The 22,355-nt window shown below is 43.6% G+C and overlaps 1 protein-coding gene across 1 annotated transcript in view; it reads right to left on the minus strand.

The window, feature by feature from the left end:
* The window catches only part of JAG2 (jagged 2), a 97,823-nt gene that overhangs the window by 35,054 nt on the left and 40,414 nt on the right, over window positions 1-22,355 (minus strand). The window contains exons 3-4 of the mRNA XM_006032171.3: window positions 11,041-11,295; window positions 8,810-8,870 (exon numbers count right to left, since the gene is read on the minus strand). Coding sequence (XP_006032233.1) covers window positions 8,810-8,870; window positions 11,041-11,295 — 316 coding nt within the window. The remainder of the gene's footprint in view (window positions 1-8,809; window positions 8,871-11,040; window positions 11,296-22,355) is intronic.

The raw sequence follows: 22,355 nt of genomic DNA on the forward strand, positions 1-22,355 counted from the left end.
TTGGTTTCACTCCTAACCACAAAGATTTGTGAAAGTCAGGATGTAGTGGCGCAATTCTCTCCCCCAGGAGGAATTACTGGAATTTAAATTTCACTTAAAAGACTTCACATCTGACAACTGAGCAGAAGGAGTTTTGACAAGTTTGGATCTGGCTTTGGCTACGAGTTCACGCTGTGGTATTTCAAGCCCCAATGATAGCAAGTGTTTCCAAAGCAAACAAAAAACAACTAAAAACTCCCAACCCCACTAAGAACTATGGCCTATCTTAGGGTAGAAACAGATGTCTTTGATGTCTCATTTGTGCTGCTGTAAATTTTTTTTTTTTTTTAAACAGTAGAAACACTGAGCAAATAGATGTCCTTACTCTTTGCTACACCACACAACAGGAAAAAGCCCAAAACGAAACAGTGGCGTAACAACAGGTAGGAACAGATCCTGCCGCTTTATTGTGTTGGATGTCTGATATTTTTATGGAGCAAGAAAGCACTTTTCTCCCCTGCTCCAAACCCACACTTGTTGGTTTGGATCAGCGGGGAAGATCCTATTGACCCTTGTCCCACACAACCAAGGGTGGGACAAGGGGTGATATGTGTTTTGTCCAGTGAAGCGCATTGGTTGTGCATAACAGCACAGCACAGCTGATCTGCTCCATTTGGAGATGGCCATTTTCAGCTTTCTTGTAATTTTATTAAGGTCAGAAAATAAAGTAAGGCTGAATCTAGATTACTTAAAATTCACCTCTCAAGTTTACTAGTCTATTTTTATAATGTAACAAAATTAAAAGATTTAAGGAACTTTCTGCTGATTACACAGTCAGGTTAAACTGCAACATATTAATACAGGTATAAAGAATCCTGCTTAACAGGTGACACTATAACGTTTATAATTCAGCGTCCCAAGAGCAAGTTGCCTTTTTGGCTCTGGAAAGGAAAGCTATGACAACTCTTTTGGTCAATGCATTTCAAAAAAGCGGAAGGAACCTAACACTTCCTAAGGCTGGCACTTGAGCCTAAAATGAAAATCCTAGTGAGAACATCAGTAGGATGCAATTTTGAGAGAGAATGCAAGTATTTAAAACAAAACAACTTTTCTCCCTCCTGGTGACCCCTCACATCCTGTAAGAGAGCAGCAAAGATCATAACTTTTGCCTTGTTATTTACATGTGTGATTTATTTAAACAGCCTTCCTGACAAAGACTGAAGTTCTTCTGCACAAACTTCAATCACAAACTTCAGCCAAAACACTCAGGATGGGAAAACAAAGGAGAACCAGTGACGCTAACAACAGAAACAAAATGCATCACTCAGTGTGTGGGGGTGGGAAATAGTCTAGTCAAATAGAGAACCACTAAATTTTCTGATGACGTGCACAGGAAGGTGTTGTATGGGACAGAACAATAGCCATGTATTAGTTATTTACTTAAAATAGCTATAAGAAAGTCTGTTTAATCTTTTAAGAGTTTAACTGCTACATATTAAGAGATAACTTGGCCTAATTATTAGAATAAAAAGAAAAGAGACTAGGATTCAAATCTTAACTACTATTATAGTTATAGATCACTAGAGTTGCCTTGAACAGCACAGACATTTAAGAACCTGGTACCTCAATTTTAGCACCTGTAAAACAGGGATGATACTTATTCCGTTTCAGAAACTTAGAAAGACGCTTTAATCTTATTATTTGAGTATGTGGAGTCACTTGAAGGCTACTCTCCTCATTGTGTGTTTTAAGATTTATTTTAATCACCACTTGAGAAAAGGAGAGCAAGTTACCTAACAGCAAAAGGCTTCTTGAGATGCACTGCTCATACATATGCCATTTCTGGTGCACATATGCGCCATGCAGAGCAAGAGTGGATTCTCATAGCCAGTAGCATCCATTGGGATTTGTTCTGCCCTTATGCCATGGACCAGGTGAATGGTCTGATTTCAGTCCCCAAGAGAGAATCCAGAAGTCGCAAGTCCCTGGAGCAGCAAGGAATGAATGCATCAGAAGTGGAATAAAACGTGGACGACACATCTAAGAACCGCAGCTGGCACACAATGTTAATGTACCTTTCATTCGAAGTGATTTCCCACACGTACTCCACTTCTGGTGACTCACCAACAGGGACTTCTTAGATGACTCCAAACATCCATTTCCTACTTGAATAATAATTGCAAGGCAGCTCAGCCAGAGTGAGTGGATGCTTTTTATAACTATTTTGCACAGCACTATTTTCTAAAAAAAGTGACTGGTGCCTATGTAGCTGCTCCACTTTAGTGACTGTATAGCAGGGGAGCAGGCAGAGTCCTGGTGGGACAAGACAAGCTATTCCAATTAATATAATGCTTGAATATAAATTAGGACTCTGGCACACATTCATTTAATGGTGCAGTGGGAACTGATCTCCTCACAACAGTTGTGCAGGAGGCCTTACCACGTGTATGGCAGATGGTGTGATTTTGGGATCAGGAAAAATCTCAGTTCATTCATGTCATTACTACTTGCCAGTGCAGATTATCATCTTAGGCTTCCCCTGCACTGGCAAGTTGAAAGCCAGATGCCACAGCTTCACACAAGGCCAACACAGTGGATTGTTGGTACCAGCCCAGACAGCCTCAGGTTTCAGACCTGGCACCATCTGGGCTGAAGCCGACATTCAGCTAACTGTCAAAACCCCATGCGCAGTAGCCTGGCCAGAGCTGCTAGGCACAGGGTTTAAAGTCCCTGGTGAGGGAAGACCTTTAGTCCAGGCCAACAATCAGCTGACTGTTGTTCCTGGCCACATATTAAAAATGTAAGGCACCATACAAATGACCCACAGAAATGTTCTACATTATATGCAAAACATCATTATGGCTTGTTTCCCATTTTATGGTGTCCAGGAGTCAAATAGCAGGGAAGTATACAGAAATTCATTCTTCTGAAGCAATGTCTACTGGGTGGGTTATTTTTCTCCTGGAACAGCCCTTTTTGTTCCAAGACAAACTGTGGGAACACCTGGAAATTTGTGGTTTCTACCAAGAGACCTGCGATTCTCCTGGTTGAAACCTAATGCTATGTGCATACTACAAATAGTGTAAAACTACTTTTGAATTGTTTTGAACTATTTCCTCCTAACCAGCCAAGAAGTCTGAGGCACTCTTACAGATGTCTGAAACTGGTCGATAAGGCACTGATTCTAATCTTGCAGTAGATAAGCTTCAGCTGTTTTGCAATTTAGCAACGGCCCTCTGACCCCAACGCTTTTGGAAGTTTCGTTTTTCTGTTGTCCGAGACCCAGGATAGCAATAAGCTATGAGTGGAGTCAGTGGGAAGCATTTAAAATCTTCTGTCTGCCTTTCTGGAGGCAGACACCACAGATGCAGAATATGTCAAAAGATGTTTTGCTACCTTTAGTAGTCCTACATAAACTGGCATAGCCAGCCTCCCTAAAATGTCCGGATGCAGAAATATCAAGGTGTCAGTGATCTTTTCCTGTATAACTTCAAAGATCTCCAAAAGGTATCTGACACTTAGGTAAATTTTATAAATGTGAAGCCAGCTACAAAAAAAAAAACACTTACACAGAAAAAAATATATTTTAAACAATATATGCAAAAAGGGTTAACTTAGAAATGCAAACTTTTATGTATACCTACCCCTGGTGTTCCAAATGTATCATTTTAATTTCATAATATGTTATATTGCATGCTATAGCAAAAATAATAAATTTATGAAAGTCTGCAACAGCCCCAAAGTTAAACAAAACAAAAACAAAAACAAAAACGACCCAACCCCCAGCACCTTCCCCCCCCCGGCCTCAAAATAAAAGCCTAGAGGCCAAGAGCTTTTACCCAAAATGTCTGACACTGCATGCCTGACAGTAGATTTTTGTCACTGCAAGAGTCACTGGGTGTCCTCTCTCCAAACTGTCATCACATCTCACCTGAGCAAGTTACTAATCGTTACTTTTTCCTCAACGAACTCAATAGTAAAATAATCAGACCAAAGGTAACAAACTTCTTTGGAGGTGCTTAAAAGCAGTTCAAAACTTTTTCTATACTGCCAACCAGACAAAGATGAATGTGATTTCTGAAAACCAAAGACATTATCCAGCATATTGAAAAAGGCAATTTTGCCACCGCTACCAAAGACACATCTATGAATTTAAATAGTTATTGGCTAAATTGACCGAACACATAAGAGTCTAAGGTACATCTTTTCTGCAATACCCAATGCAAGGAATTACTCTAAGTTATTAACTAACATAAGACTACAACAGGGATATACAAGAAACCTCCTTGGTCAGGACCCAGGCTCCTGCAGTCTTCCCCAAGTACATCTAAAACAGCCTCTTGCATGAAAGATCAAGAAGTTTGTTCTGAAAGTGTGTAATTAAAAATAAGTAGTCAGGAATGTATCCTGTAGCATCTCCAACCAATGGTGTTGGATGCCAGAGAGGATGTGACAGGGAATAGATCACTCTAGATATACATTGTTCATACGCTTCCCTTCTAAAGCATCTACTACTGCTACTGTTGAAGACGCGTTACTGGGCTAGATGGGCCACTGGTCTGACCAATGGCACTTATGCTCTTAGCAATATTTTGTATAAGTATCTAGTCAAATATATACTGATCTGTATTACAAGATGCATAATAGGTTCCGTAAGCCCCAAAATGCGATTTTGGCTTACAATACTTAACAATAGTAAGAAGTTATATTTAGAAAATTGTATCTTTAAACTTCCTGCATTAATGGAAGCTTTAAGAACACAGTATACTACTTACAGATCCATCCAAAAATCTTTTACAGACATACCAGCCATGACTTGGTGATGCCACTTCAAACTACAGATGTTCTCTCATCCATCAAGAATCACGCAATCACCTCCCTCCAAACTATTATGGTATTTTAAAAAGATACTGTAGGTGGTCTGCCACTATCTTCTCTTCTAGCAGACTGGAAGCCACTGCTTAAAATCTCCTCAGACTCTAAAAGTGGATGCATTCTAATTTAAAAAAAAGGAGCAGGAAGAAGCTTTAGCTAGAACCCTTAACAGATGACACAGAACTACTTTTCTGAAATGTTGTTCACTTGTGGTACATTAAAGGGCCATATGGACTCCTAACAATAAGGGGACATTTGTTCACAACAGTGATACCTCTTTAGAGGTCATAAGAAAAAAAAAAAGGTTAAGACTCCCACAAGCCATCAGAAAGTCCCTTTTGAACTTTTGCATTTTATTTTCTTATGCCTTTTTCCTGCAAGATGCATTCCTGGCAGCATTTATGGTTTTCAGTAAGATGAAGAGACTTGCATTAATCAAAGCAATCATCTAGGTTTTTTTGGCACCTTGTCATATTTGTCCAATTCTCAACAGTGCCTTGTCACATCCCACTATTGCACATAACAGAACTTGGGGTATTCTTGAATATCCCAACATTTCTAAATAGGTGCCTACCTCAACCAAATTTCAGCAAAAGTAAAATTTTAAGTTTTTTCTTTGAAGGTTCTCACACAATGAAATTCTCTCTCTCAGCTGACTGCCATTTGCCCAAATCACAGAAGGGCAGACACGTTATATTAATCCAGTAGAAAATCTAACCAAACCAAAATGTAAAGAGCTCATGGTAAATCACAATCATAGAAATTAGGGGTGGAAGGGACCGCAGGAAACCATCTAGTCCAACCAGCCATCTAGCCCTACCCTCCTGCTCAAAGCAGGACCATCCCCAACTACATCACCCCAACCAAGGCTTCATCTAGCCAGATCTTAAAAGCATCCAACCATGGGACTCCTACAATCTCTCTAGGTTTCAGTATTTTATACTACCCTCCTATTGAGAGAGTTTTTCCTAATATCTAACCTAAATTTCCCTTGCTGCAACTTGAGACCGTTGCTCCTTGTTCTGTCATCTGCCACCACTGAGAACAGTCTAGCTCTAGCCTCTTTCGAACCCCACTTCAGGTAGTTGAAGGCTGCTATCAAATCTCCTCTCAATAAACCTAGTTCCCTCAGCCTCTCCTGATAAGTCATGTTCCACAGGCCCCGAACCATTTTTGCTGCCCTCCACTGGACTCTCTCCAATTTGTCCACATCCTTTCTGTACTGGGGGGGCTTAAAACTGAACCATAATACTCCAAATGAGGCCTCACCAGTGCTGAATAGAGGGGAATAATTGCTTCCCTTGATCTGCTGGCAACACTCCTAACACAGCCCAGTATGCCATTAGCTTTCTTTACAAGAACAGCACGTTGCTGGCTCTTATTCAGCTTATTGTCCATTCTACCCTCCAGGTCCTTTTCTGCAGAGCTGCCAGTCAGTCCCCAGCCTGTACCAGTCCATGGGATTGTTCCCTCCTCAGCGCAGGACTTAGCACTTCTCCTTATTGAACCTCATGAGATTACTTTTGGTCTAATCCTCCAATTTGTTGAGGTCTCTCTGCATCCTAGCCCTCCCCTCCAGCATATCTACTATTTTGCTGAGCTTGGTGTCATCTGCAAACTTGCTGAGGGTGCACTTCATGGCCTGGAAGATGGTATTGGTGAAGACACTGAACAAAACTAGTCCCAGGAGCAACCCCTGGGGCGCACCTCTTGATACTGGCTGACAACTAGACATCAAGGCATTGATTACTACCTGTTGACCCCAATGATCCAGCCAGTCGTCTATCCAGCTTACAGTCCGTTCATTAAACTTGTATATATTTAGCTTGCTTGTGAGACCACGTCAAAAGCCTTGTTAAATTCCAAGAAACAAGTTCTTGTACCAGTTCGATAAACACAATTATGTTCTCTACATACAACATAAACATTCAGTGTCAGGGAAGCACTTTTAGGGGATTTTTAAAGCTTTTTTGAAGTGAGACTGCTTGTTTTGTACTGTTACATTCCCAAAGACAGCAACTAATTTAATTGTACCAATACTCCTTGGGTGTCAAAAGATGCAAAGTATTATATTATATAGACATTTACAGTGCGTCTAATGGGTTGCTCAGTAAGTCTGGTAGGTTGGCAAAAAATCACATAATTGACATTGGACTCAATACACACTTAAAAAAAATTGCAATGAAAAGAAACGCTACACGCAAGTTACTTATTTTATGGATGCCCAGTGGTTTGAGTATGCAAACCTTCCTGCTCATTTTCTATTGCATGCACAAGCATTGGGTCTTGAACAGTTCAACTGACCAACATTTACCAAGTTAGAGGCCTGGGCCTCCTTTTAAAACCTTCTCTGCTAGCAGGAGCTGAATTTCTGTACAGGTAGGGGTGCCCCAATAAGAGATTTTTTGGACAATACCGACAGCCAATTATTAACCAGCCACATATACCAATTTGATTGCCAATATGCAGCCCCACAGCTTGGAGAGAAGCATCCAGACAGTAAGTCTATGGGTGGGAAGGAGCCAGGTCGAGGCCCCCAGTATGTGAGAGGGACTGGGCACAGCTGTGGGCAGCTCATCCAGGGGGTACAGGCGGGGGCGGGGGGAGGAGTGTTGGCTCCCCACTGCTGCACATACCCCCAAGGAAGCATGGGGGAACATGCCTCCCCACCAGATCTGTGCGCAGGGAGAGGGCGGGCTGCCCACTGCGGGCTCAGGGGCAGGGCTTGTGCTGGCCTCTTCTTGGTGAGAGGCTGAGTCGGGGAGGTGGTGGTGCTGGGAGGGGGTGCTATTGGCTGAGCTACAGCCACCCCAAAATTTGCTAGTCCTCCCATAGGCCCCCTTCCCAGTGCTGCCGCCCCCCTGCTCCTGCCCGCCTCAGTGCAGCCCTGGCCCAGCCCCTGCCCCTGTCCCAGGAAGAGGCCAGTGCAGCCCCTGGCCCTGAGCCCACAATGGGTAGCCTGCCCTCGCCCTGCACAAATGCTGGGGGCACGTGCTCCTCATGCCTCCCCAGGGGTATATGTGCAGTGGCCGGGAGCTGCCCTCCCCTCCCCCCATGCCCCCGGATGAGCCACCTGAGGCTCCATCCCACACCTAGCTGGGCAGCACCTGCCCCTGGCCTGGCCCCACTCCCTCCCTCACTGTGGGGGGGCCTCAATCTGCCCCCCACCCCCACACCTCTTCCCCACTAGACTTACCAGCTAGACACTGCTCTCCAAGCTGTCAGGCTGCATTCCTGGCTGTGCGCAGCATTTAAATCGGTGATGGTATTGGCTATACCACCCAAAAACAATCAACTCCTGATCGTGCCAATTTCCATTTAATCGGTGCCGATACGATATGGACAATATATTGGTACACCTCTATGTACAGGAGTACTTATTGACTCCCACTCCTTGTGGCAAATGCTGCTTTGTTTCTACCAACTAAGGTGTTGGTAGAACTCCGGCAGCAGAAAGTAGCTGCATCTATACCGAGACCTCTGCTGCTGTCGTTCTGTTGCCAGAGTTAGAGCAGCAGAATCCCTGTAGCACAGGCTTAAGACCAAGTGTTTTTTGGAACCCTAGAAAAATAAAAAAGATGGCAAGACACATCTGGGATACTAGTTTGTACAGGTTCCAATAGACTTTTAGCTATCAAGGGTGATCTTTAAATGAAATACGGTGAGGGTTCTTGTAAGTGCTCCATCTAATCCCAACTGTATTGTCTGCAAATCCCTTCAATCATGTAAACCACAGAAGCAGGAAGAGATTTGTGAGACTCTGGGCCTGTAATGCAAATAATTTTTTCTTGCACATGGAATGTACTCCACATCCACAGTCCTCCACTAAACAGTCTTAAGACTGCTTTTTTAGCAGTGATTTTTAACAATTAGAGTACATGGAAAACACTAGAAAGGTTTGCCCTCAACACGCACGTGCGCGCGCACACAAAAAAATCTAAACACACATACTTACTTGCATTCCCCAGGGGCACTGCAACCCCCATGGAGCAAATTACATCCTTGTTTACATACAGCTGTAAATAGAAAAAAAGGTTTAGGCTTCAGTTGGTACGGGCAGTTAGATGTCAGGTAGTATAGCAACACAAACAGCCAGTCTAGCAATTACAGCAGTTTAAGAATGGGGTAATTATTCATTGCACATTCCTAATACAAGGTTGGTCTCCCCCCCCCCATATAAATAAATATATAAACCTGAGGTAGTCTGAGGCTGAATGAAGCGCTAAAACACTCATGACATTCTTATACTAAATTTGATTTCTACAGGAGTGTAGCCACTTTTGAAACTGGTCACACACTAAAATTAAATCCCTAACTCTCCTCCACATTACTAGAAAAACTGCTGCATCTTAAAATCTTTAAAGTTCAACAAAGATGCGTCTAAATTCATGCTTCGTCTCATCATGTGACCTTTGTTATAAGCACTTTTGTCTTATGTTAAAAAGAATCTCATGCAAATGTCAACTGTCTTTCAATGAGTAAAATACACGAGGCAAAATGCCAAGGCTGAAGCTTGAAGATTATCAGTCGGGGTCCAGGCTTTCTCCATTTAAAAACTGCAAATACTTTGATAAAAATTCCTAATTCTCCAATTTAAAACCCCAAGTCCACTTTTTTCCCCCACAATTAAAATGAAACGAGATTATATCTATATCTCAGTTTAACTTTTTATTAACATTCACAATTTTAAAGCAAATTTGGAAGCCTACCAGGTGCCTCAGTTATTATAATAAAATAAAATTCTAAATATCTATACATCTTGGGGTTTGATTTTGGTTCCCCCCCGCTCTCAAATCATGGGAAAATCAGAGTTCCCCCCCATCACTAGGATGCAGGTCCAGCTGTGGCTGCCTTCCCCCGTTTTGTGGCACTGAGCAGCTCCGATATGCTGGTGCCCCTCACCCCTGACCTGCAACCCCCCACCTCCCCTGGTACTTCTTACTCCTGTGCCACAGCTGTCCCAACCCTGCTGGTGCCCCTCTCCCAACCTGCAACCCCCTGTCCAGCCCTCAGCTGCCTCTGTCTAAACTGGGCTGGAGCACAGCAGCTGCAATTTGTACAGGCAGCAACATAGTGAGTCTGGCCCCGGCGTGAGCTGGACGGAGAAGGAGGGAAGGCCTGTGGTACCCACCAACCTGGGCTGGGGCTCCTGTGTCACACCAAGCTGCCTGACTTCCCCTCCCCACCCTCCCGGTTAGCATCGCCTGGTGCCTGCGAGCACAAGCACCAGCCCCGGAGCCACCAGCTTGGCCATGCAGTTCCCCACGGCCCCCAAAGGGTCCCCCCACCTCATTCCCCTACTGGAGAGGCAGGTACCTCCCTCCTGCCCCTGCCACAGCCCCAGTGCCTGGATACCTCTTTCAAGCGCTGGGAGGCACTTAACACCCCCCCCCCCCCCAACAGTCCCCAACCCCTGGCCCTCCAATCCCCCCCACAGCCTTACCTGCATCCTGCTGCCAGGGCTGCTCCCACCACACTACCTAGCTGTACGCCAGCCACGTACAGGTGCATATGCAAACACATGTCCCCGGCTTCCAATCACCCTTCCCCCGCTCCCTTTAGCCCCAAGAAGCTCCCTGCAGGCTGGAAGACTGCTAGCCTACACAGGGAAACCCACAATTTCTATGGCTTTCTCCTTTAAAGGAGAAAATCTGTATTTTAAAAACTTTAAACAGTAAACTTTTAAAACACTTTGAACTCTGAAAGGAACCTCCTTGAACAGCATTAAATACTAGTAGTTAAACTGAAAGCTGCTTAGTTTGGTAGGCTTGTGCATGCTCTACAGCAGGGGTCAACAATTTATGGCTCATGACCTACAGCACCATTACATCTGTCTCGTGAACCTGGTGCTTTGGCAGCAGGGGGCCTGGCTGCAGGTGTTCTCCCCATGCTGCCATAAAGAAAAGCCCCAGTGGTGGCCAGGTCCTAGCATCCACCAACCCTGCCTGCCTTTGACTTAGGGTGAATCATTTTGGCTTGCAGTCAGAAAGAGGTTGCCTACCCCTGTTTGAAAAACGCACACAAATTCTAAGCATTCCTTTGGGGCAAGACACTAAGACATATCAAAAATAACTAAGCATTTTTCACTTGGTCCTGTACTGTGCAGCAGGATTAATTTGGGGCACCAAACAGCCCCTGAGCAACAGGTCTTCTAGTTGCAACACACAAAAAAAAAAAATCCATTACCTTGCTTACACTCTTCTCCCATCCAACCTTCCATGCAGGCTTTGTTTCCATTTTGGTCACATGTGTAGTGACCAACAAAGTCATCACGAGGTCCACAAAATTTATTGCATAGTGCACTGTAATAATTTTCATCGCATTTCACTCTTATCTGTACTTCAAAATGGGCGACGGGACCATTAAAATGTACTGTCGTCCATCGATCTTCTGGATTGATCATACCAGCATGCGCCACTCTCTCTATTAGCAGATCTTCACCTATTTAAAAACAAAAACAAAAAACCCCCCACACTTTAATATTACAAGCTTGATATCGCACAAATGCTAACTTTATCTAAATTTAACTTTGATACCTAGAAAGATACCAGAGCACACCATCAAAAGATACTGCAATTTTTAAGCACATGGAAGATGAAGTGATAAAGATCAGCCAATATGAGTTGTAAAGAGAAAGTCAAGCTTAATCCATGTAATAACCTTCTATGTCTATGCAACGGGCTTCATCAAGTGGTGGGAAGAGTATAATACAATGTACATTTCATATACATTTTCTCCAGTACACTGCAATTTTAGCAAGATTTTGGACAATCACTCATGAGATTTTCATGAGCAAGCTAAGGAAGTAAATCTAGCTGGCACTATGCTAAGCTAAGTGCATGACTAGTTGGCTCAATGTCCAACTGGGAGGAGGTATCAAGGCAACAGAAGATTGGGAAAGTGCAAGAGATCACCCTGGCTAGATGGAAATCTTTTCAATGAGCTGAAACGCAAAATGAAATCCTATAAGAAGTGGAAACTCTGTACTAGGGAAGAGTTTAAGCACATCCCCTAGGCACAAAGGAACAAACTTAGGAAGGTCAAGGCACACAGATGCAGCTAGCAAGGAACATAAATAGGCAAGAAAAACGGGATTCTGCAAGTATGTCAGAAGAAAGGACGAAGACCAGAGAAACCATAGGTCCCTGAATGTAGAGGGCAACCTAATTATGGATGAATCGGAGAAGGCTGAAGTATTTAATACTTACTTTACTTCAGTTTTCACAAATAGGGGCAGCTATCAGATGATGAGTGCATTTGAAAGAAAAGATAGGGAAGGAGACAAACAGGAGGCCCATAGTTGGCCCACAAGTTGGGAAATTTGGTGGTGGAAGAGCAGTGGCCATTAATATGGCCACCCCCCCACCCTGCCAAATTCCCAAACCCCAAGCCCCACGTGCCAAGTAGGGCCGGGTTGGGGCTGGGCCATACCCACTTTTCCCGGCAGGGCCAGTGTAGGGTTGGGCCATGCCTCTCTCTCTCTCTGAAGCTTGGCCACACAAGTTTTCCCCTGCGGGCTGAGTCAGGCCTCCTCCTACCTCGTGGGGCTGGGTCAAGCCCCCTTTCCTTCTCTCCCCCCCTGCACTGGTCCATGTTGTGGCCAAGCCACACTCCCTAACCCATGTGAGGTTGAGCCATGCCACCTTCACTCCCTCCTCCCACCAGGTCACATCCTTCTGCACCCCCTGTCCCAACTCACAGGGCTGGGTGAGGCCCCTTTTCCCCCCCTGCAGGGCCAAGCTCCAAATCACCATTTGACCCACAGTTGGACCAGGCACTGCCCATCCAGCCCACCAGGGAAAAAGGTTGAACACCACTGGCCTAGAGTAATGCCAGATTATGTTAAGGATTACTTGGAAAAGCTAGAAACTTCCAAGTCAGAAAAGCTAGAAGGACTGCATCCTAGGAATTAGCCAATGGCTCCAAAATTACCTTTGCTATCCTCTTTTGAGAGCTCAAGAGCATGTGCAAATTTCTGCACATGGAATAAAATAATTACATGTACAAATACAGACTGGGGGAAAGCTTCAGTGTTGCAGAGGAAGACCCAGGGGCCATGGTGGACCACATGCTGAATATGAGTCAGTGTGCTCTTGTTGCAAAAAAGCCAACAGTATCCTGGGTTGTATTAACTGCAGTCTTTCTTGCAAGTTAAGGGAAGTGATTCTTCTCTTCTGTTCAGCGCTGATGAGGTCTTACCTGGGTACTGTGCCTAGTTTTGGGCTCCAGGCTTCAGGAAGGATGTGGGCAGTTTGGAAAGAGACCAGAGTAGAGCAACAAAACAAATATGGGCCTGGGAAGCAAGACTTAGGAGGAAGGCTGAAAGAGCTATGGCTACTTAATTGGGTAAAGAAAAGACTGGGGGGGGGGGGGGGGGGGGGGGGTTTGTAAATTGGGAAAAAAAAAGGGGGGGGGGGGGGGAAGGGGGCGGGATTTGATAACAATCCTCAAATACTTGGAGGGTGATGACAGAGGGTGGAAACGGACTTCTCTGTGGACATGGAGGTCAGGACTAGGAGCAATGGCCTCAAGCTGCAGCAGGAGAAATGTAGACTGGAGACTAGTAGGAACTTTCTAACTATACAAGGGTGGCCAAGCACTGGAACAGGCTACCTATAGAAACTGGGGAATCTCCACCCTTGGGAATTTTCAAGAGCAAGACAGACAGACACTTGGTTGGATAGTTTAATCAGGGATGATCCTGCCTTGAGCAGGTGGCTGGACTAGTTGACCTTGTGAGGTCCGTTCCAGCACTATTTGCATATGATCAAGAGGAAGAGACTCCCAATGGGTGTGTGTCCTGGGGCTAGTTCAGTTCAATATCTTCATTAGTGACCGAGAGGATGGAACTGAGGCCACTTAGTTGCATAGCAGGATGGGATAGCAGACACTTGGGAGGATTAGGATTCAAAGTGACCTTGATAAGTTGGAAACATGGTCAAACAAATCAGATGAAATTCAGAAAGGACAAGGGCAAAAATATGCAGCACTTCAGATGGAACAATGAAATGCACCAATACAAAATGGGGAAAGACTAGCTACAAAACAGGGAACAACTGCAATGATATAGGAAAGGACCTTGGGGTTATAGTGGAAAGAAAGTCAAATAGAAGCCTACAGTAGAAAACAGAACCAGAAAACCTAATAGTGTATCAGGCTTAGTTAACAGGAGTGTTGTATGCAAGTCCTGGGAAGCAATTCTTCCATTCCTCGCAGCACTGGGGAGGCCTCACGTAGAGTCGTGTGTTCAGTTTTGGGCACTGCACTTGAAGAAAAATATGGATGAACTGAAGACAGTGCAAAGGGAGGCAGCAAATACAATTAAAGGTGTAGAGAAATATGCCATATGGAGAAAGGTTGGAGGAACTGGAACTATTTAGTCTGGAGAAGAGGATAAAATGGGGGCAGTCTTCAAGTACAATTTCAGCCCCTTAAAACTTGTTCCATCTCATGTGGGCATACATCAGTTGTTCACTATCCCCTTTTATAACAACAACCTATAAAAATCCTTAAGGTTTTGGTAACTGGGTAAGTACCAGGATAGATTTACCTTGAGGTTTGTTGGATATCTATCACAGAAAGTTAAGTGAAGGTTAAAGACGTACACACACAGTTTAGATGGGGAAGTTCCTGCCTTGCACAGGGGCACTGGACTGGCTGACCTCCTGAGATTCTTTCCAAATCTAGTTTTCTGTGATTACATGGAAACATCCCCCACAATATAGAATAACTTCTACTTTTCTTTTAAATCAGACAATCTTTACTATAAAAATCCTTAAGGTTATTCAATCCTGAAGGACTGCCAGCAAACTTATTTTTTTCTTGCCTTGTAAAGCTCATCAGGTTTAAAAAATAAATAAAAACAACGAAAGGAAATATTAAAAACCTGGAGCATAATCTATAGGAAATGGCTTATTTTTCAAGGCAGCAAAACACACCACACCCATACAATGACAACCAACAAATCCATCTTAATGACAGGCTCTAGTTCCTTTTTGCTCTTACAAAAAAATGGCAAAATCTGCATAAATCCTGTACCTAAAATATTGGAATAGGACGTTGAGCAAATTTTTTAAGATGGCAAAGCAACCTGCTCAGTTTGTTAGCTGTAAAATGACTAAGGAACCCCTCACTCCTAACACACATGTATTCTTTAATATAATTTTATTTTACTTATGTACCAAGCTCACCCACCAGCTGTTGCCCTCTTCCAGAGTTGAAAATAGGACATTTTAGTACAAAACCTAGACTGGGTATCTGTTACTAAATAAGCCTAGAGTTCACCCGTGATCATTTATGATGATATATTAGTTATTCTATACCATGTTCATTTTTTTCAGTACAATTAAACAAATAGCTCATTGTGTAGCTCTCACACACTTGATATAGTGCCACCCTCAAAATGGAGTGGTATGACAGGTGGCAACCAGGGTGAACGAAGACATTAAACATTAAGTAGTCTCACGTGAAGACTGTTATATGACACAAGGTTAAGGAACTGCCAACACTGGGCTTGTTCTGTAGGTAGACTTAAATTTCCATTGCTGACAATCGCTTCCATGAGCAGCACAAGTGGCTGTGGATTTGCTCTGCACCTACAGCCTCAGGCAATGAAAAATGAATATTAGGCTTCATTTCCCCAGCTCTACAATCCAATACTGCATGACTACATACATACTATATACAAAAGTTTACACAGGGGGAAACCTCCCCCCCCCCCCCCCCCCCAAGACCTAAAAATTCCATATTTAAAACTTCTAAATTTAAAAACTGAAATACAAAAATTTCCATAGTGAATATTTTCACTGAAAAGGAGTTAAAAGAGCAACCTAAACATCTTCAATTTAAAAGCTGATAATGTGGTACTATGACAACTTTCCTAAGTTATTTACTGAAGTTTACATAATATTGCAAATATTCTTCACAAGCAATTCCTGAAGTGGTTAAGTATACTAAATACAAACTCTACAAATTGTAACAAAAGAGGTAACGTTACCAAATAAAGGACACTTGCTATTCAAAAAACAAATACTCATGTTTAAAATAAAGACTAAGAGGAACAGAAAATTCCACGTGAATTGGGGGTGGGGAAGAGAAAGAGGGGGGAAGGATGGGGTGTGGAGGGCGTCAAGTAGTGGGATATAGTATCTCAAATAAAAGTTCCAGTTCAAATCTAAAATCAAGCCAGGATAAAAAAAAAAAAAAAAAGAAGTTACCCTAATAAGGTTTCAGTACCCCATGCAAACCAATTTTGTTTTGTTCACTGGGAACTGGATAGAGGTATTTGGCTCTTTTTGTCCATTCCTATTCTTTAAAATTTCATAACTGCCTCAGTCAGTGACTCTCAACCAGGGTTCCTCTTTGAGATCCTTTCTAGGGTATTGTAGGAGTGCAAACATGCTCCACAAGATAAACCAAGAGATATCAAATAGGAATCCATAGTGTTAAAAACCATTCTGACCTGTTTTGGTCTTCCAAGTTCTTTGCAACAGAAAATTGCTGCTTCCCCCCCCCTTCAGATTATGGAAAGATAGAGCGAAAACTAAGAGGGGCTATTTTCCAAGGGGTGCCTCGAGTCTGAAGAAGATTGAGAAGCACTACTCGAAGTCCTTAGTCTACTTTTCTCTAATACCCTAATCTAGCAAGAAGGGCTTTAAAAATGGGTTCAATGGCAGATGGAAACAAAAGTCTACATGTAAACAAAGAGAAAGGTGACCTGCATAAAGGTCTAGGAAGATAAGAAGAAATATGGAAAATTATGAGAGAAAGCAGAAGAGCAATCAGCTAGTCACATTTGTCTGATATCGTTTAGACCGGGATAAACATGGAGCAGTTGGACCAAATGACCTTCTAAGGTCCTTCCCAGCTCTTTTACTGTGTTTTTATGATTGGACTGTAGCAAACGACTAGTTGCAGACTAGGCAGTAATGTGGAGGCCACTCAAACTCTCCAAAAGGCCAGGTAATGATGCACTAAAAACTAATGTACAACACAGGCTAACCTGTATTACCAGGGCAAGAAGAGCTTAAAAACAAGTGCTAAAAGGTTTTTGAATCCATAACCCTAGACCATTTACACTTCAGTTCAATAAAATGAAACTTTTCCACAGAGAGGAACATGCAAGTCTACAGCCTGACTCTTGTGATGGCTCTGACCATCTTGAGCCAACTAACATCAATAATCATTTTCCAGGTATGGGCAAATCAACTAAGTCCTTACAAATTAAGATTGCAATGCCTACTGCTACATACTCATATAGAGACTTAGAGGATTTTTAAAATCTTTTTGTATATAACGATCCGAATTTAGGAGCAACTTAGATAATGAAATCTTATTAACATCTGCGGGCTTCAATGATCAGATCCAGTTAAGGCGCTAAAACCATGGTTTACTTCTGCAAGAGAATCGAAGCATTTCCATCCAGAACGCTGTCCTTTGGGAGCTGAAGTTTTACCTTAAAAATTTACTCTAAGTTGCAGAAGTAGTTTATTCAATGTGGAGAAATTTTGTTCTTGGAAAGTTTTCCTCCAGTGCCTGCCTGCAAGAGACTGCTTAACAATCTTGATCAACAAGCTAAGCAATTGATTTAGGATCAGGAGGGGAGAGAGAGAGAGATGAGGGAGGGGGAAAAGGTGGCATATCAGCCCTCACCTGAGGGTTGCAGCATAGAAATGCTAACATGGTCAGGTACTACTTCGGGATCAAATTAATGTTGCTACTGAATCCTGGATATTTTCAAAAGGTGCTGTTAAATGTAGTTGAAGATGGTGACTGCTGTCAGGTTCTGCTAAGCCAGCCTCCTCATCCAGATTCTCAGAATCTCACTAAATGCTCAAAATTCAATATTTTTACTTTTCCAACACACCTGTTTTTTCTGGAAATAAAGGACAGTAACAGAGGAATGTATGGCAGCAGCTAATGACCAGTGTTTCTTCCGAAAGAATGAATCCCACAATCCTTCCGAACCTTAGGAAATCTCTGAAGAGATTTTAGACATACCCTTATCTATGATGGGAGCTGTGTCAGAATCTACCTACCAAAAAAAAGCCACACATAAGGAGAACATGGTCCATGCTCACCAGCATATCTGCTTTTGGCCAGATCTTCATTTACTGAAGTGACCTCAAATTGCTTGTGCTCAAGGGAAACTTACAAAACACCATCAGAAGACAGACGTGGGAAACAAATATTCATAACCTTACTGGATGTTAGACACTAGGGACTAAGCCCAGACACTGACTTTAAAGCTCATTACAATCTACCTATGATCTCTACTAAGCTCTCTGCACTCCACAGGTGATAAAAACCCTTTTCCCCCTTGATTGGCCTTGCTCTTCCACTAATCAGGTTATCTTTTCTACTGCATTTCTCTCATCTCTTGGCTACTCCTGATATAGTCTCTTTGCTCCTGTTTTACTACCCTGTCCCATTCCTTTAGACCAGTGGTTCACAAGGCATCCTTGGACAGACCCAAGGTACTCCCTTGGAACATGCCAGAACTTAGTTTCCACTTGTTTGTTGACTATAGAAAAATAATAGAGCAATTCTTCTATTACAAAGAAGTATGAAAGACTACAAAAAGGGCAGAATGTTTTTAACACTACAGAATCCTGTTTGAAATCTCTGGATTTATCAGGTGAATCATATTTGCTTGCTAATGTTGTATGGCACCTCATAGTATCCTTGAAAGGATCTCAAGGCACTGCTGGGTGCCACAGCACCCTGGCTGAGAATCACTGCTTTAAGCAGACAAAACTGCGTGAAGCTCCCCATGTAAATAAAAACTGCTTGCTACTTAGGTCTGAGAGAAGCATGCAAAGCCTGAGCTAAGGAAAAGTACCCTTGCCTGAAAGGCTGGGAGAGATCTCTCCCAACAATGCAACAGGTCCAAAAAGAGATCATATCACCCCCTCCCCACAAAATCCTTGCCTGTTCCCAAAAAGGCAGCATTGGCACTGCAAAGAAAGAGATCCCCAGATATCTGCTGTTCATTTAGATGCTTGTGCTATTCTACTAAACAAGAAAGCTGGTGTGTCCAGTTCCCTTCAATCCATCCTTTCGAAGCCATGAAAAGACATTAGTCGCCTAGAGATTGCAGGGAAGAGAAAGACACTATCCCAACATTCAGGCATCAGGCTGCCTAGTAGCCATGCTGAAGACTACTTTACCCAAGATGACACTAACCTGCTTACTATACTGCTTTATATTGAGCCTTCCCCTTCCCTTTATTATGGGAAAAAAGCATTTCCAAGTCAGGTAACAAACTTAGAAAGCAGCCGGCAGGGTCTATTCTGTCAGAATAATCAGCTCTTTGCAACAGTTTTGGGTCTAGACAATTTGCTTTTTCCCTTTCTGCCATCTCCATCACACATCAAACAATTCTACTCAGAACAGTTCTTTAGAGATATTACTACTTCTAAACAAAAATATTGTGCAAAGAAGTTTGAGAGGAAATATTGGGGAAAAAGAGAAAGATTATAAGAAAAATGTCTGGTAGGTTTAGGTCTCTAAATCACTTTATAACCAGTACAATCCTTGCTCCTAATGGAAGTAAAAGACTTCTGCAAAATCCAAGGGAGAATTTCAATGTCACGTGCTATCCAACCTCATAAACTGATGCAGAGATTTCCAATGGAGGCAAAACACACAGAACTCCAACCGCAGGCTGACCCCACTATATGTAGCACCTGGTGCAGAGCCCATCTTCCCATACATACTTCCTTTAATGTCTTGGGCACAGGTTCTTTTCTCTCCAGCACACAAGAAAGAAACCCCAGATTCACTTTCCCCATGTCCTTGCAGACATCTCTTTAGTACTCTTCCCTACATTCCCTGTTCAGAACTTTTACCTGGACTAAGGGGGTAGAGGTTAGCTTGAATTCACCCCATTTGTAGTAGGGACAAGGATGTGTCCTAATATCGCCAGAGACCCACATGCAAGGACAGGCTATGAGGAATCCAAACAATGAACACCTTTTAACACTGGTCTTTTGTTTTTTTAGAGACTTTTTCCTAGAGATCTAATAAAGCTAATGCTCAAAAACTGCAAAGCAACAGAAAGGAGTCCCTAGCACAGACTTGCCAAAGTGGAATAAAACAACGTACACCTTACAGATCAGGCACTTAGTTTACCTACTATCTTGCCAAGTCCTGGAGGGAGAAACTCTCTCAATTTAGAGGAAAAGTTTTGGTCCAACAGCACATTCTCACCTTACATTAAAAATACACTCAATGAGTAAAATTACATGTATGCACCTTTGCATCAGCACCTTCTCTAGAGACCCAGCCCATAATTTGACACGTCTGTGAACTTCCACAGGTACAGTAGGTGGCAAACCTTAAAAGCCCTATAGAAATATTTCTTGTCCATTTACCTAGTTCTAAAGCAATTAAGTTTATTACAATAAAAGAATTCCTATGTTTTAAAAATGCTTAAATTCCTTCAAAGCCTACCTTCTTAAAAAAAAAAAAAATCATCCCTTCACAAAGCTTATATAAAAATGGACTTGTGTTTTAAAGCCTTGCCACTGAATAAAAACAGTTGAAATGTTATAACAAACCTTTAGCATGCCAGATCATTGTAATATGTTTGAAGTTAACCATTACAACTCTGTTTTCATCAGCTCAGGTTTAAAAATTCACTCTTAAGCAGGTCTAACAATTAAATACATGTGCATCACTCCCCTCAGCAGACTAGATCTCCACACACACTGGCAGGTCAACGTTTTCCACCTTCAAGTGGATTTGGCATATAGTGCTATGCAATTTGAGTATCCCGGTATGGAGCTTTATAGCAATGTTTCTCAACCATTTGAGACTCAAGGCACTTCTCCATCGCTTCTCTGAATCTAGCAGCACCATTTGTGAATGTGAGCAGAAGGAGCCATGCAAGGGAGACGTGCCCCACGCACAACCCTTGATGCATGAAGCCCAGGAGAGCTACAATTGAGAATCAGTATTGTAGGCTAGAAGTACAGCATCCCTGACCTGCAGATCACATCTGACCCATGGGGTTCCCAACAGGTCTGGGAATTTATCAGGGGGAGAGCAGTGGTAGTGTTAATTGCTCCCAGAGGCAGTTAATGCCCCTAGAGCCACATAGGAAACCCTGCGGGCCAGACCACATAGGGTCATGTGATCTGGCACATGGGGGTTAAGTGTCGGATCTGGCGCACAGGCTCAGGCTGGTGTTCAGGGTAGCCTTATGGACTGACTCCACATTAGATCCATCACACAGACCGACCCTGCCCGTGGACCAGCCCTGCACCACTCACCCAACTCATGGCCAGAAGGTTGGGCACCACTGTTCTAGCTGCTCCAGTTTTTGTGGGGTTTGGCTGAGACACTTTACAAGAGAAACCCGATTTTCAGAAATGCTGAGCTTCTACTTTCTGAAGATCAGGGCCCCATGTCCGCAAGTAGGGACGGTCCTGCCTGGCTTCACTATTTTTTACATCACTGGTGACAATGTGCAAACTACCTTGCCTCCCTGCGCTACACGCACTCTCTCTCCTCCAGGTGATACCAGCCATAGTTTTCAGCTGCATTTCTGAAATAGTTAGACAATGCAGAGAGAAGAGAAAAGGATGCTCAGTAGTAGGTCTTCTGGAGCTGCCTTGTATCCTAGGAACTCCTCCCCTTAGGAGCCCTCAATCCCATCACAGGCTTTGATTAAATCAAAATGGGGTCAGACCCGATGATCTACCAGGTCACTTCCAACTCTAGAAATCTATGAAAGCTCTAGAAATTTATGAGAGGCGGCCACCTTTCAAGAGCCCAGCTGTGATCACGCCACAGGCTGTTTCTTCCTGTGCTTGGCACTGGCCAGGGCTGCAGCACTCAGGGCTTAAAACTGGCTCCCACGCCCCATGCCCCTAGATCATTCTTCAGAGACATACTACCCTTCTTTCTCCAGCTGCCGCTGCTCTGCTGCACATCCTGCCCCTGAAAGCCAGGCAATGCAGGGAACAGCTTGGGGGGGGGGGGGGGGGGGAGGGAGCAGAGGGAGATCCTGGGAGCCATCCCCAGGCCAACACAGGAGTACACAACCTTCCCAGTCCACTGACCTCTCCCCCATTCTCCACACCCCTCCTTGAAGCGGAGGGCAGGCAGGACAGTTTCACCTGCCTTGGGTGCCTCTGTTTCTGGGGGATGTGGTGTGAGGTCAGACTGGGAATGACTGCAGCAAGACTGGGGATTCCTGCCTGCATTAGGTTTATCAGTAACCCTAGTACAGGCAGGAATGTGGGCTCATGCTGCAGCCTTTCCTGGTCTGGCTGTGTCCAAGGTACATGGGGCAGTTCCAACTGTTGGTGACAGCCCCAGCAACATCCACGCCTGAGGACCTTTGGTTTCTCAGAGCCCCAGGGAGCCATGGGTCCCCAGTTGAGAACCCTTTACAGCAGAGGCAGGCAAATACAGCCCACTAAATACTTTCATCCAGGTTCCATCTTAGCCACTGTGCAGCTTGTGCATGGGGCTGCCGCTGCTGCAGCTTCTGT

This window comes from Alligator sinensis, unplaced genomic scaffold (assembly GCF_000455745.1).
Source record: "Alligator sinensis unplaced genomic scaffold, ASM45574v1 scaffold171_1, whole genome shotgun sequence".
In the NCBI taxonomy this organism is placed as follows: domain Eukaryota; kingdom Metazoa; phylum Chordata; order Crocodylia; family Alligatoridae; genus Alligator; species Alligator sinensis.